This window comes from Cherax quadricarinatus, chromosome 24 (genome assembly GCF_038502225.1).
Source record: "Cherax quadricarinatus isolate ZL_2023a chromosome 24, ASM3850222v1, whole genome shotgun sequence".
Lineage (NCBI taxonomy): Eukaryota > Metazoa > Arthropoda > Malacostraca > Decapoda > Parastacidae > Cherax > Cherax quadricarinatus.
Window position 1 is genome coordinate 10,513,197 of NC_091315.1, and position 17,729 is coordinate 10,530,925.

General features: G+C 39.0%; 1 protein-coding gene across 1 annotated transcript in view; it reads right to left on the minus strand.

The window, feature by feature from the left end:
* LOC128690825 (inhibitor of Bruton tyrosine kinase) overlaps positions 1 to 17,729 on the minus strand; it is a 128,562-nt gene that overhangs the window by 75,334 nt on the left and 35,499 nt on the right. The window contains exons 5-6 of the mRNA XM_070088170.1: positions 13,838 to 13,987; positions 12,467 to 12,742 (exon numbers count right to left, since the gene is read on the minus strand). Coding sequence (XP_069944271.1) covers positions 12,467 to 12,742; positions 13,838 to 13,987 — 426 coding nt within the window. The remainder of the gene's footprint in view (positions 1 to 12,466; positions 12,743 to 13,837; positions 13,988 to 17,729) is intronic.

Sequence of the window (17,729 nt, forward strand, 5' to 3'; positions counted from 1 at the left end):
ACACTCTCCCAAACTTGTCCACTAACATTTGCAACTTTTCTTTAGAATCCCCCAAAAGCACAGTATCATCAGCAAAAAGTAACTGTGTCAACTCCCATTTTGTATTTGATTCCCCATAATTTAATCACACCCCTCTCCCCAACACCCTAGCATTTACTTTTTACAACCCCATCTATAAATATGTTAAACAACTAAGGTAACATTATACATAATAATAATACATAATATAATATAATAATAATACATTACACATATAACAGAACTAAAAAAGCTACCTGAAACCATTACAACATACAGTGGACCCCGCCTTACGAACGCATCGCGTTACGTTAAATCCGCCATACGAAGCATCTGAACGCAAAAATTTTGCCTCGTCTCACGATAAAAAAACTAGCCTTACGTGATTCGTCCGGGACGCGTCTGACATGTGGCCTCAGCACCAGTGTTCACAAGCCAGTCAGTGCGGTTGCATCCATGCATACATTCGCTACATTTCACCTTATCCCAGTGTTTTTTGTGCCCCAAGAAAGCTTCTAGTGCCAACCCTGTGGTAAAAAGGGCGAGAATTAGTATTGAAATTAAGAAAGATTTTGAAGGGTTTGGGGCTAACCCTGAGAAGCCTATGCCAGTTGTGGAATCCACTGTGCCTACTTCAAAGATTAAGGAAATGTGTGCAAAGTGGGTTGAAGTGCAAACCTTTATGGATGAAAATCACCCTAACACAGCTATTGCAAGCTGTGCAGGTGACTATTACAATGACAATGTTGTGGCCCATTTTAGGCAAATCTCATCAATCATCACCAGATCTTCAATAAAGGTAAGTGTCATGTATTCTCTTCTTAGTAGAGTAGTAATTGTGCATGTCTTCTTCAGTTTGTGTGTATTAAAATTAATATTTCATGTGGTAAGAAAATTTTGTTTTTCATACTTTAGGATGTCTTGCACGGATTAATTTGATTTCCATTATTTCTTATGGGGAAAATTAACCCTTTCAGGGTCCAAGCCGTAGATCTACGTCTTTACGTTCAGGGTCCAAACCGTAGATCTACGTCAAAATTCTAGCGGCGTCAAATTTAGCACAAAAAGGCTGGTGGACTACATGTGAGAGAATGGGTCTGCGTGGTGTGTGTGCGCCGTAAACAAAAATTCTAGGCGCCCGTGGAAACGCCGGTTCAGTTACCTTTGTTCACCATGCCTAGTCACAAGGCAGCTCTCACTCCAAGGAAAATTGGGACTCTCCTCTTCCTATCTGATAGTTCTGACTCTGATGGAAGTGGAAATGAAGACAAATTCTTTGGCTTTGGTCAGTTAATGACCGAAAAAAATGACCAGGATATCGATAATAGTGCAGAAAACCCTGACGATCCTCAACCTTCTCTCTCTGGTGTGGGCACTCCTCAGTCGTGGTCAGCTGTACCTCATCGCAAGAGAAAACTATTATTTTCGTCTGGCCAGGCCTCTGACTTCAGTAATGATGATGATAGTGATGTGGATTGTGATTTTATTGCTCTTGACGATCATTCGAGCAGTGATAGTGATGAAACATATTCACCAGTGAAGCATCGGTATATATGCCGCCGCATGTGCTCAGGTAGTGTTCCCTATGCAGTGCCCAGGGGACGTAGTACATCCCAGAGTACATCCAGTGGCCCTACACCAGGAATAGACAGTGAAAGTGAGGATGATGTGGCTACACTTGGCATGGATAGACCACAGTCATCAGTAGGTGGTGGTAGTGGTGATGGTAGTGACACGGCCATGCATGACTCACCAGCCCAGGCAGGGACCCATGTTGCTGACTCCTCAGTTCAAGGACAAAGCAGAGCGTCAGCCACCAGCCCACCACAACCACAACTACCAGCACAACCAGCCTATGATGTCCAGTATCCACCAGAAAACTGTATCTGGGATTGGCAGCAAAATCCCAATTTTGTTCCCAAGCCCCACCAGTTTGATGACTCTCAAGGTGGAATTCTACCAGCTTGTCCCCTTGGAACCACTGCCAATGAACTGGAATTTTTTGAACTATTCTTTGACCAGCCCTTGATGGAAACTATTGTCAGGGAAAGTAACAAGTATTTTGAGTACACCATGGCAAATACAATGATATCACCAGTCAAAACTACACCGGTGGAAAGAGACAACTGTTGCAGAAATGTATTTGCTTTTTGCAACAATAATGCTTATGCCTCATGTCTATAAGCATAATATAAAAGCATACTGGTCCACAGATCGGCTAATTTCTACCCCGGTCTTCAGTGAAATCATCCCAGTGAACAGGTTTATCTTACTGTTACGTATGTTGCACTTCTCTGACAAAACCAGGCCTGACAGAAGTGACAGGTTATACAAGATCAGAAATGTTTTTATGTATCTGAAACAAAAGTTCAACATGTACTTTTATCCATTCAAGAATCTTGTACTTGACGAATCTTTGATTTTGTTCAAAGGTAGACTGTCATTCAAACAGTATATACCGAGCAAGAAGAAACGCTTTGGTATAAAACGTTTGTACTCTGTGACTGTGACAGTGGCCTGGTATTGGATATTGTTGTATAAACGGGAAGTAAAACATTGAAAGATACCAGGATGTTATTGGATATCTCAGGTGACGTAGTGAGAAGCATGATGGCACCTTATCTTGGTAAGGGGCATACATTATATACCAATAACTGGTACACAAGTCTTTTACTCAGTGACTTCTTGCAAGTGAACAAGACAGATGTGTGTGGCACAGTGTGTTCTAATCGTAAACATATGCCCAGGTTCAACGCAGGCACTCTTGGTGATGAGGTGTAGGTGTTTACTGCCAATGACATCATGGCATAATGGTGGCATGACAAACGAGATGTCACATTGTTGACAGCCATTCACCATAACGAAATGCAAGACAGTGGCAAAGTTGATAGAATGACTAATGAACATATTCGAAAACCAGTGACAGTGATTGATCATACACAAAACATGCGCTTGGTTGACAAATGTGATATGCAGATTGGATTTGTTCATTGTGTTCGTAAGAGTTACAAGTGGTATATGAAACTTTTCTTCCATCTCATGAACATTTCAATGCTCAATGCATATAATATATACCAAATGAAGACTGGCAACAGACCACTGAATGGTGAATTTTGTTTGTCTGTTGTCAGACAACTCATAATGAAATACCAGGTAACAACACCTGCTATACAAAACCGTCCTCGAACTCCTCAGCAAATACCCAAGCGGGAGGGAAGATGATCACTTCATAATACAGCTTCCTGCAACTAAGAAAAAATTTGCTCAGAAGAGATGTGTTGTCTGTGCACAAACAAAACGACGGCAACAAAGACGCAAAGACACTCGGTTTATGTGCGAGGAATGTAAGGTACCTCTGTGCATGGTGCCTTGTTTCAAGGAGTTCCACAAGCTGCAGCAGTTCTAAAAGCATGTCCAGTGATTGTAAATATGTAAATATATGATAGAACATTAGTATTATACAAGATTTGTGCATGTTTATTGTAATAAACAAAAGTGGTAAACAATATTATGATAATAACTTTAGTGCAATTATTGTGTTCAATACAGTGAATGTATATATATACATTATATACAGTATTGGTCTCTCAGGCCCCAAATGTTAGTAGAAAAGGAAAAAATTAGAAAAGAAAAAAACTATAAAAAACGTAAAATAAAGTAATGCGCATATGTGGAAATCGTCGATGTTGCTGCCACCTGGTCATTTTGGGTCAACTTCTCGGCACTGTATCTCGGCAAGTACTGATCAGAAATTTTTTTTTTGTTTTATTACCTTCACAAAAATATACTCTTTAATTTTGTAAGAAAAAATCACTTTTTTTTTTTTCAAAATTTCTTGGACCCTGAAAGGGTTAATTCGCCTTACGATAATTTCGGCTTACGATGAGCTCTCAGGAATGGATTAATATCGTAAGGCGGGGGTACATTGTATTAGAAAGCTTATTTATTTTACAGTATGCTCACACCTGTATATAATTATGTAAGTATACCAACATGAATGAAGTATTTATGTAAATATACCTGTTGGTAATAATAACCTTACTTCACAATAAGTATTTTTTTTTTTTTATTATCACACTGGCCGATTCCCACCAAGGCAGGGTGGCCCGAAAAAGAAAAACTTTCACCATCATTCACTCCATCACTGTATACAAATTAAAAATTAGCTGACTAGACATGAATCTTTATCAAGTCACGTGTGCTCTGATAATTAAAGCATGTGACAATTTACTCAAGTGGCTACATTATGAAAGTAACATATTAGGGTCAGGGGTACCAGGACTGAACTAGTGACCTTATATTTGTGAGTCCAATTCGGTACTTCATTTTTTCTTTTTTTCAACAAGTCGGCCGTCTCCCACCGAGGCAGGGTGACCCAAAGAGAAAGAAAATCCCCAAAAAGAAAATACTTTCATCATCATTCAACACTTTCACCTCACTCACACATAATCACCGTTTTTGCAGAGATGCCCAGAATACAACAGTTTAGAAGTATATATGTATAAAAATACACAATATATCTCTCCAAACTGCCAACATCCCAAACCCCTCCTTAAGAGCGCAGGCATTGTACTTCCCATTTCCAGGACTCAAGTCCGGTTATATAAAATAACCGGTTTCCCTGAATCCCTTCACTAAATATTACCCTGCTCACACTCCAACAGATCGTCAGGTCCCAAATACCATTTGTCTCCATTCACTCCTATCTAACACGCTCATGCACGCTTGCTGGAAGTCCAAACCCCTCGCCCACAACACCTCCTTTACCCCCTCCCTCCAACCTTTTTGAGGACAACCCCTACCCCGCCTTCCTTCCCATACCGATTTATACGCTCTCCATGTCATTCTACTTTGATCCATTCTCTCTAAATGACCAAACCACCTCAACAAACCCTCTTCAGCCCTCTGACTAATACTTTTATTAACTCCACACCTTCTCCTAATTTCCACACTACGAATTTTCTGCATAATATTTACACCACACATTGCTCTTAGACAGGACATCTCCACTGCCTCCAACCACCTTCTTGCTGCTGCATTTACAACCCAAGCTTCACACCCATATAAGAGTGTTGCTACTACTATACTTTCATACATTCCCTTCTTTACCTCCACAGATAACATTTTTTGCCTACACATATACCTCAACGCACCACTCACCTTTTTTCCCTCATCAATTCTATGATTAACCTCGTCCTTCATAAATCCATCCGCCGACACGTCAACTCCCAAATATCTGAAACCATTCGCTTCTTCCATACTCCTCCTCCCCAATTTGATATCCAATTTTTCTTTATCTAAATCATTTGATACTCTCATCACCTTACTCTTCTCTATGTTCACTTTCAACTTTCTACCTTTACACACAATCCCAAGTTCGTCCGCTAACCTTTGCAATTTTTCTTTAGAATCTCCCATAAGCACAGTATCATCAGCAAAAAGTAACTGTGTCAATTCCCATTTTGAATTTGATTCCTCATAATTTAATCCCACCCCTCTCCCGAACACCCTAGCATTTACTTCCTTTACAACCCCATCTATAAATATATTAAACAACCATGGTGACATTACACATCCCTGTCTAAGACCTACTTATACCGGGAAGTAGTCTCCCTCTCTTCTACACACCCTAACCTGAGCCTCACTATCCTCATAAAAACTCTTCACAGCATTTAATAACTTACCACCTATTCCATATACAGTGGACCCCCGGTTAACAATATTTTTTCACTCCAGAAGTATGTTCAGGTGCCAGTACTGACCGAATTTGTTCCCATAAGAAATATTGTGAAGTAGATTAGTCCATTTCAGACCCCCAAACATACACGTACAAACGCACTTACATAAATACACTTACATAATTGGTCGCATTCGGAGGTAATCGTTATGCAGGGGTCCACTGTACTTGCAACATCTGCCACATTGCTCCTCTATCCACTCTATCATATGCCTTTTCTAAATCCAGAAATGCAATAAAAACTTCCCTACCTTTATCTATATACTGTTCACATATATGCTTCAATGTAAACACTTGATCTACACATCTCCTACCCACTCTGAAACCTCCTTGCTCATCCGCAATCCTACATTCTGTCTTTGCCTCTAATTCTTTCAATTATAACCCTACCGTACACTTTTCCTGGTATACTCAGTAAACTTATTCCTCTATAATTTTTACAGTCTCTTTTGTCCCCTTTCCCTTTATATAAAGGGACTATACATGCTCTCTGCCAATCCCTAGGTACCCTCCCCTCTTTCATACATTTATTAAACAAAAGTACCAACCACTCCAATACTATATCCCCCCTTCTTTTAACATTTCTGTCATGATCCCATCAGTTCCAGCTGCTTTACCCCCTTTCATTCTACGTAATGCCTCACGTACCTCCCCCACACTTACATTCTGCTCTTCTTCACTCCTAAAAGATGGTATACCTCCCTGACCAGTGCATGAAATTACTGCCTCTCTTTCTTCCTTAACATTTAAAAGTTCCTCAAAATATTCTCGCCATCTACCTAATACCTTCATCTCCCCATCTACTAACTCCCCTACTTTGTTTTTAACTGACAAATCCATACTTTCCCTAGGCTTTCTTAACTTGTTTAACTCGCTCCAAAATTTTTTCTTATTTTCATTAAAATTTCTTGACAGTGCCTCTCCCACTCTATCATCTGCTCTCCTTTTGCACTCTCACACCACTCTCTTCACCTTTCTTTTACTCTCCATATACTCTGCTCTTCTTAACACTTCTGCTTTGTAAAAACCTCTCATAAGCTACCTTTTTCTCTTTTATCACACCCTTTACTTCATCATTCCACCAATCACTCCTCTTTCCTCCTGCCCCCACCCTCCTATAACCACAAACTTCTGCCCCACATTCTAATACCGCATTTTTAAAACTATTCCAACCCTCTTCAACCCCCTCACTACTCATCTTTGCACTAGCCCACCTTTCTGCCAATAGTCGCTTATATCTCACCCGAACTTCCTCCTCCCTTAGTTTATACAATTTCACCTCCCTCTTACTTGTTGTTGCCACCTTCCTCTTTTCCCATCTACCTCTGACTCTAACTGTAGCTACAACTAAATAATGATCCGATATATCAGTTGCCCCTCTATAAACATGTACATCCTGGAGCCTACCCATCAACCTTTTATCCACCAATACATAATCTAATAAACTACTTTCATTACATGCTACATCATACCTTGTATATTTATTTATCCTCTTTTTCATAAAATATGTATTACTTATTATCAAATCTCTTTCTACACATAGCTCAATTAAAGGCTCCCCATTTACATTTACCCCTGGCATCCCAAATTTACCTACTACTCCCTCCATAACATTTTTACCCACTTTAGCATTGAAATCCCCAACCACCATTACTCTCACACTTGATTCAAAACTCCCCACGCATTCACTCAACATTTCCCAAAATCTCTCTCTCTCCTCTACACTTCTCTCTTCTCCAGGTGCATACATGCTTATTATAACCCACTTTTCACATCCAATCTTTATTTTACTCCACATAATCCTTGAATTAATACATTTATAGTCCCTCTTTTCCTGCCATAGCTTATCCTTCAACATTATTGCTACTCCTTCTTTAGCTCTAACTCTATTTGAAACCCCTGACCTAATCCCATTTATTCCTCTCCATTGAAACTCTCCCACCCCCTTCAGCTTTGTTTCACTTAAAGCCAGGACATCCATCTTCTTCTCATTCATAACATCCACAATCATCTCTTTCTTATCATTTGCACAACATCCACGCACATTCAGACTTCCCACTTTGACAATTTTCTTCTTATTCTTTTTAGTAATCTTTACAGGAAAAGGGGTTACTAGCCCATTGTTCCCGGCATTTTAGTTGACTTTTACAACACGCATGGCTTACGGAGGAAAGATTCTTATTCCACTTCCCCATGGATATAAAAGGAAAAGTAATAAGACCAAGAACTATTAAGATAAAATCAAAGAAAACTCAGATGAGTGTGTATAAATAAATGTGTACATGTATGTGTAGTGTGACCTAAGTGTAAGTAGAAGTAGCAAGACATACTTGTAGTCTTGCATATTTATGAGACAGACAAAAGACATCAGCAATCCTACCATCATGTAAAACAATTACAGGCTTTCGTTTTACACTCACTTGGCAGGACGGTAGTACCTCCCTGGGTGGTTGCTGTCTACCAACCTACTACTCTGTCTGTCTATATATCTGTCTATATCTCTGTCTCTCTTCATATCTGTCTCTTATTTTTTTTTATTATCACACTGGCCGATTCCAACCAAGGCAGGGTGGCCCGAAAAAGAAAAACTTTCACCATCATTCACTCCATCACTGTCTTGCCAGAAGGGTGCTTTACACTACAGTTTTTAAACTGCAACATTAACACCCCTCCTTCAGAGTGCAGGCACTGTACTTCCCATCTCCAGGACTCAAGTCCGGCCTGCCGGTTTCCCTGAATCCCTTCATAAATGTTACTTTGCTCACACTCCAACAGCACGTCAAGTATTAAAAACCATTTGTCTCCATTCACTCCTATCAAACACGCTCACGCATGCCTGCTGGAAGTCCAAGCCCCTCGCACACAAAACCTCCTTTACCCCCTCCCTCCAACCTTTCCTAGGCCGACCCCTACCCCACCTTCCTTCCACTACAGACTGATACACTCTTGAAGTCATTCTGTTTCGCTCCATTCTCTCTACATGTCCAAACCCCCTCAACAACCCTTCCTCAGCCCTCTGGACAACAGTTTTGGCAATCCCACACCACTTAACTTCCAAACTACGAATTCTCTGCATTATATTCACACCACACATTGCCCTCAGACATGACATCTCCACTGCCTCCAGCCTTCTCCTCGCTGCAACATTCATCACCCATGCTTCACACCCATATAAGAGCGTTGGTAAAACTATACTCTCATACATTCCCCTCTTTGCCTCCAAGGACAAAGTTCTTTGTCTCCACAGACTCCTAAGTGCACCACTCACTCTTTTTCCCTCATCAAATCTATGATTCACCTCATCTTTCATAGACCCATCTGCTGACACGTCCACTCCCAAATATCTGAATACGTTCACCTCCTCCATACTCTCTCCCTCCAATCTGATATTCAATCTTTCATCACCTAATCTTTTTGTCTCTTATATGTACATATAAGTACAAGTATACATAGTGTAAATTACCTAGGATAACCCAAAAATTCCAGGCCAAGTGCTATACAGTGCTTGTAGATGTAAGACATAGTAAGCATGACTGGCAAGTACTATGCAGTGTCACTTCTGCATCATGTTTAATACCTGTTGATTTACGAGCCGCTCTCTGAGACTGAGAGACAAGCAGACGGAAAGTCAGACACACAGGTAGACAGAAAGACAGATAAGCAGAGCTAGACAGATAGACGTACATGTTTGTGTGTAACAGTGAAAACCAATAAAGCCAGGGTTCCCTGCAGCAGTGCACCATCATCATGTCATTCCACTGCTTACCCTGTCAGCAGTTTATTGACACTCGTCATAAACACCAGGCTTCAAGAAGTTTCATATATACTCCAGAATGTCTAAAACATTGCTAAGACCTATAAATACTTTGTATATATTTCTAGACAATAGTAAATAAACAAGACAGGTGAAAATGTTCACCTGTCAGTTTGATTGTGACTATTAGAGTACTATTTGAGTACCTAATACTAGTGTCAGAATAAAGATTGGCTATGAAATCACAAGAACTATTAAAAATTTTAATTATTTGAGTACCTAATATTAGTGTCAGAATAAAGATTGGCTATGAAATCACAAGAACTATTAAAAATTTTAATTATCAGAACAAAAATTATATAAATTATAAATTATATATATCGGCAACACTTCTGCAAGCAGCAGGACCCGATGTTGCCGTCAGGTGAGCATCCAGAACCAACTTCGGGGTCTTATATCTCAGAAAGTACTGGTCCTAAAATTCTTTTTTGGTCTTATAACACACAGAAAATTGCCCTCTTTAGTTAAAAAAAAAAAATCAAAATATTCGGAGTGCTGCACAAGTGAATGTAGATCTACGTTTGGACAGTTGAAGGGTTAAACTTAGGTGTTTAATATGTGGAACAAGTTGGATGACGAAGTAGTAGAGGCAGACACATGATGCAACTCAAAGTACGCAAACTCTTAATTCCTGTACATGTGTTAAGTAGTTTGTAAATACTATACTTAGTTTTGGTCTGCCCAAAATATTCGGCAAAATAAAGGGCTTTCCTTAGACTGTGCAAAATGAAGTAATCCCAGAACAGAATCAACACCATGTAATCCAGCACTAATTTCAGCTAGCATTATTTCAAATTTCTGGGGTCACCACACCAACCTGCTGCTACTGTTTGGTGGCGCTACTTGCTGCATAAGTCATTGCAATTTCTTTTTCTCCATTTACTGTTATAACCTCCTCACTTTTAGCCTTAGCCATGGTTCCAAAGAATAAAAGAAATGCTTCTCAATGCATAAAGCACATACACTGTACACTGTCTATAAAAGATAAGGTGGCTTTGAAGCCACTGTGTCGCCATGAGCTCAGCTCACTCATATAAGCTGTGACTGATAAATTTGGGCCTATATATGAGAGAATAGGTCTGTGTGCACTATATAAAAATAAATCCTACAGCAAACAGTACATAATGAGAAAAAGCTGCGACTTTGTTTTTGATGTAAAATAGCTAATTTGCAATGTATTTTCGTATGGTGTTTATGGTTGTATTCTTGTTTTCTTGGTCTCATTTAATAGAATGGAAGATACATTACAGAAATACATATGATTTTGATATGTTTCAAGATGGAAAGTAATCTTGAAATTGAGCTCAAAGTAGCGGAAATGTTCGCTTTTCGCCGATGTTCAAGAATAAACAAATGACGTCACCGTCCAATACATGTCCAACTGGCTGGTCTAATATGTAGTCATGAATGGGTTGACATTATTTATACAACTGTTACAATAATGCAGTAGTCTGCATAACAGTAAATCTTCTATTTTTTTGTGTGTGAATAAAAATTCAAAATGGAAAGCAAGTGTAATATAAGAGGGGCCTGGAGACATGACTAATTAACAGAGAAAATGTTATTTTAGTGCCAGGAATGTCTGCACTGTTTATTCTGGACCCTATTTTGAAATTGGCATCTTTTGAAATTTGTGTGAAATTGGCCAAATTACTGATTTCTGACCACTTTATTGGGTAGTTGAAAGAGGTAAATGGGCGGTTTCTTGTACTCAATCGATAGAATAGAGAGAATACTTGCAAAATAACTACAAGTTTAATAGACTGGAACAATGGAGCAGGCCAAAAATAGGGCGTAAAGTGAGTGAAATTGCCAATGCATAAATATCGCCGTTGGGTTAAGTGAATTCTAACCTAACTGCTCTGTAATCTGGCAAAATCAGTAATCCAGCACCCTACAGGTCCTGATGATGCCAGATTAGTGATGGCCAACCTGTAATGTCATACACATTCAGTGTGATGCTGCAACTCATATTGAATCAAAATATATTTTTATTTCCATTGATTACATGGTGTTAGCCCACTCTGGGATTATATTCTTTTGTAAATTTTAAGAAGGCCCTTATTAAGAGAAGCATTTTTGAGCAGACTAAAATAGAACTTGTACTGTATATAGGTAAGGATTATAACATGTAGTTTTATGAGTTGAGTAACAATTTAGCAAAAGTTTTTGTACATAAAGTACTTTACATTACAAATGACAGTAACTTAAAAATTTAGTGGTATAACGTGACTGAGCACAGAACTCTGGGGTGATGGCTCTCATTGTTTGCCAATGAAAACACACATTATTAAAAGGTAATTTATTAGGAAAATATGTTTTCTTGCATTGAACATACCATTCTTTATACATGTACTAGGGGCTTCTAGAGCAAAATAGGTTCTGAGTTCTGAACACTCAAGTTACAAACTACCTTCAAAAAGCAACTCATAATTGGGAACCACACAGTTTAAAATAAAAATCTAAAATTAGAGTGCATCTTACAAAACAGAAAATACGGTACTTAGTATGCCCTTACCCGCTGTATATATAATACATCTGGTAACTTAACCCAACATACTTCTGGGAGGCACCTGAGAACCCCTAGTCACTGCCGACCTGCCATCTGTTGAAAACCATGGTAAACACTATCTGCTTTTTCCAATGACTACTACTGTTTAGTTGATGCATATGCTTTCATTCAAGATCTGAGTACATTTGCCATACAACTAGCTAACAAGTCACTCATATAAAGCATAACCATACTCATCACCTGGCACTCATCAGTGCATGTGTGTGCATATGCATGATGAGTATATGTGGATGTGTTTGTCTAACAATAAGAGTATGTTTATTGTATGTACAGTATGAATTTAGTTATAAATTTATAAACAAATAAACATTGCCCTCATACTTACTTGTCCAGAATCAGTCAAAAAGAGAGAATGATCAGGTCCTGCAGCCACCATGATTACATTTGAATGCATGAAGGCCTTCACAGGACGTGGAGTAATAACTGGAGAATTTGTTTCCAGTCCTAGCCTTCCCCCGTGGCCATGACCACAGGTATAAACACGACCACTACTAGCAAGAAACAGCGTATGAAACTTGCTCAGAGCAACATCTATTATCACCTGACCTTCATGGTGAAAAGAATCTAAACACTCTGGAGTTCCTCTTGCATGCTGACTAGTCTGAAAAAATTCTATACTTAACAAATGAATATAGTAATGCAACCTCATCATTTGCACTTTTATTTAACAACTTTTATATGGTTATGGGGCAGATCACTGATCATGGACAAGACAATTAAGCTATTTTACAGCAAGCTAGTGAACAGTAAAGAAACTATTATCACAGAGGTGTAATGAAGTCCTGGACAATAGAGATGCTTTAATTATGTGGAGCAAACATAAAAAAAAGAAAATATATCTTAGAGGCAGAATATACATGAGCAGAGGGCATTTTGCGTGCTCATGTACGTACGTACGTGCGCACGCACGTGCGCACACACACGTGCACACACACGTGCACACACGCGCACACACACGTGCACACACGCGTGCACACACTCGCACACACGCGCGCACACGCGCGCACACACTCGCACACACGTGCGCACACACGCGCGCACACGCACGCACACATGCGCGCACACACACGCGCGCACACACGCGCGCACACGCGCGCACACGCGCGCACACACGCACGCACACACGCACGCACACACACACGCACACACACACACACACACACGAACAAGAATGCAACAATGCGATCTTTTTCTGCTAATCAACTTTTGGGGAGAGAAAGGATGTTTAAGAGGTGAAATAATATGAATGCTATTAAAACAAGTGGCTCAAAGCATCCATTTACATTAATGCACCTATACCATAGTCCCTACTCTTCCTTTACATCATATCAGTGCTGATGTAAAGAACTGTTGTCAAAAGCAATGCGATACAGTAGATTAAAAAAATCAAAGGAATGAAAAAAAGCAAATAAAAAATAACTGCTGATACATATGCCAGTAATATAAAAATTACAAAGGCAACATCTGAGAATTTTATGTATACTGTAGTGTGATGTTGCCTTGATGAAGTGCAATAAAGTGACACTCATGTGCAAGTGGTGCCAAATTTTTCTATCCTTCATACGTACAGCAACCTTTTATCAAAGGTCAAAATTTATAATGCATTTCCCAAGTTTTTTTATTTGGGTAATTTTTAGTCTGGCTTTCAAATTCATCACTATTACTGTGCAAAGTTTCAGTTGATATATTAACTTACCTGCCCCAAGTTGTAATTTGTGTTGTTACCCCAAACATAGACTTGTGTAGGTAATGAACAGGTAAAGGAGACAATCGATGGTCGATCAAAATTCACATGGTCCAATGGAGTAAGAGCATCATGGTCTAAAGCAGAAATGTTTCCACCACACTAGAAAATTAATATTAATACCATATAAATATTAACACTGTACTGTACAGTCATGCGTCGCATAACGATGTTACGGTCAATGATGGACCACATATATAATGGTGGTCCCTAATGCGCTGCCAGTCATATAAAAGTATAGCACATACAATTATGTACAGTACATAATACTTGATAATGATAATAAACAACTATGATACTGGTTTATGTATTTACTATATTGTACTTTTTATCGTTATTGTAGAGTGTACTCTATTTGCTTAAAAAAAGTTTACTGTACGACAGCATATCGTGTTATGCAGGCAGCAGCTTCATACATCTCATGTTTACTGCATCTCTTGATAGCATCATTTTCCCATGTGCTTGATTCAATCTCATGTTGTTTTGATCATCATGGCTGCAAGATTTTTTAGCCTAGGAGCAACAGGCTATTCCATATAGCCTAGGTATGGCTATACCATCTAGGTTTGTGTAAGTACACTCTAATGTTTGCAGGACGAAATCACGTAACAAAGCAGTTCTCTGAATATATCCTCATTGTTAAGCGATGCATGACTGTATATAAATGCATTGTATAGTTGATTAGAATTTTCATTGTAATATGTACAACTGCATAATAGAAAATGCACATATTCACTTCCTCCATACTCCCTCCTTCCAACCAGATATTCAATCTTTCATTACCTAAATTGTTTATTACCTTCATTACCTTGCTCTTTCCTATGTTCACTTTTAATTTCCTTCTTTTATGTACCCTCCCAAATTCGTCCACCAACCTTGGCAACTTCTCTTCACACACTGAAATGCATCGTCATTGACAAAAGGTAACTGTGACAACTCCCCTCTTGTATTAGTTTCTGCATATTATAATCCCATACCTCTTTCCCAACACCCTAGTATTCACTTATTTTACAACCTCATCTATAAACATCTTAAACAACCATGGTTACATTAAGCATCATTGTTTAAGGCCTACTTTTATTGGAAAATAATTTCCTTCTCTCGTACATGTCCTAACCTGAGCTTCAATAATAAAAACTCTTAACTGTTTACAGTAACCTACAACCTATTCCATACACTTGCAACATCTGCCACATTGCTCCCCTATCCATCTTATCATATGCCTTTCTAAATCCATGAATGCGACAAAAACTTCCTTAACTTTACCTAAATATTGTTCAATTATATGCTTCATTGTAAACATTAGGTTTATACATCCCCTAAACTGCCTAAAGCCACTTTGTTCACAATGCGATCTTGTTCTCCATCTTACCCCTAATTCTTTAAATAATAACTACAATACACTTTACCTAGTATACTCAACAGGCTTATTCCCCTCTAATTTTTACACTCTCTTTTGTCCCCTTTCCCTTTAAACAAAGGAACTATGCATGCTCTCTGCCAATCCCTAGGTCCTTTCCCCTATTTCATACATTTATTGAAGAAAAGTACCAACCACTCCAAAACTATGTCCCCACCTGCTTTTAACTTTTCTGTCTTGATCCCATCAATTCCAGCTACTTCACCCCCTCATGTATGTCCCCCATACTCACATCTGGCTCTTCCTCACTCCTAAAGGATGTTGTACCTCCTTGGCCAATGCATGAAATTACTGCCCCCCTTTCTTCAACAATATTTAACAGCTCCTCAAAATATTCCCGCTATCTTCCCAATACCTCCAACTCCCCATCTAATAATGCTTCTTTTAATTTAACTGGCAAATCCATTTGTTCCCTAGGTTTTCTCAACTTTTTAATCTCTAAAACTTTCTAATTCTTGGTAAAATTTGTTGATTGAACTTCACCCACTCTCTCATTTGCCCTCTTTTTACACTCACTCACCACTCTCAACCTCTATTACTCTCCATACACTCTACCCTTATATAATTTCTCCTTTATAAAAACCTCATATATGCTAACTTTTTTTCCCTACCACCCCTTTACCTCTTCATTCCACCAATCAGTCCTCTTTCCTTCTGCACCCACTCTCCTATATCCACAAACTTCTGTTGCACACTAACACTGCATTCTTAAATCTACTCCATACCTCTTCAGTACCTATACACCCATTGCCCCATCTTTCTCCCAACAGTTGTTTATATCTTATCCTAGCTACCTCAAGCTTATAAACTAACTCCTTTCTTACTTGCTGATGCCATTCAACTTGTACCCCATCTATCTCTCACTCTCACTGTAGCTACAACTTAATGATCTGATACATCTGTTTATCCACCAATACTTAGTCCAACAAACTGTTGTCATTACGCCCTTTATCATATCTCGCGAGCTTATTTATCCTCTTCACCAATAGCCTGCACATAGGAGAGAGGAGCTTATGATGACGTTTCGGTCTGACTTGGACCATTACAGTCACACCGTGACTTTGTAAATGGTCCAAGTTGGACTGAGATGTCGTCATAAGCTCCACTCTCCTATTTATGGGTTATCTGTGTATTGTTCAGTCACGGTATTGTGCCTTTCTTGTTCCTTATTTATCCTCTTTTTCCTTAAAATACGTACTACTTATTACCAACCCTCTTTCTATACAAAAGTCAAATAAAGACTCGCATTATTATTTACCCCTGGCACCGAAAACCTACTACACCCTCTACAACAGTTTCTTCCACTTTAGCATTCGGATCCCCTACCACAATTATTCTCACTTGGTTTAAAATGCCCTCAACATTTGCTTAATATCTCCCAAAATCTCTCTCTCTCTCTCTCTCTCCTTTCTGTACACTTTTCTCTTCTCCCACTTTTTGCATCCAACCCTTATTTTATTTCACATAATTCTTGAATTCATATACGTATTCATGTTCCCTCTTTTTTGCTTCTATAACCTAACTTTCCTCATTACCACTACTCCTTAGCTCTAACTCTCTCAGATACACCTGACCTAATCCTATTTGTTTCTCCCTGCTGAAACTTCCACTATTTATTTTGCATGCACTGAGGTAGAGGAGGCTGGACTCGTGGAATATGGGGATATGTTTCTCGGGTTGTACAACTAAAATACAGTAAAGGTCCTATAAAACTGGCCCCCATAAAGCAGATGTCAGTTAAAACAAAAAAAATCTGGCCATACAAAGGCTAAATATTCACATTTAATAGTGTGTCCAGTTAAAATAGCCACGAAGTGCACTAAATCCACAATATCGAATGACTATCTGGTTCAGCTGTGCATTCAATAAAATGGAGCAACTCCACTTAATCACTTGTACAGTCCAAAGTTTGTCCTGAACATAACCACTTTCATGGTTCCTGGGCAGCATGGTCACCCAGTGACTGCCTCCGTCAGTGCGTCTTTGTGATTATGCGAGCTCACACCATTTCATCTCCAAACTTCCCTTGGATTTACTTAGTTTTTAATTTTATTAAAGTACCATATAGTGTTATTAAGAATGGTCTCTCAAGCTAGTGATGGTGCCAGGAAAAATGTAAACTTAACTGTTAAGGAGAAACTTGAATTAATAAGAAAGCTGGAGGCTAGCATTTCCATGGTCTGGGAGTGTGAGGTGTATGTGTAGCAAAACCAGAAAACCAGAGGGTAAGAAAAATCACTATACGTACTGTACTCTACTGTACTGTATTGTAGTCTTAACCCATTTTCTTTTCAGGTTTATTTACAGGTAAAACTGTTTTGAACTGTAGCTTATTCTTCATATGTCCAGTAATCAATCAATACAGTGGACTAAATATGTTCTATTGGGTGTTTGTCCATGTCTGGCAGTTAATCGATTAAGCAG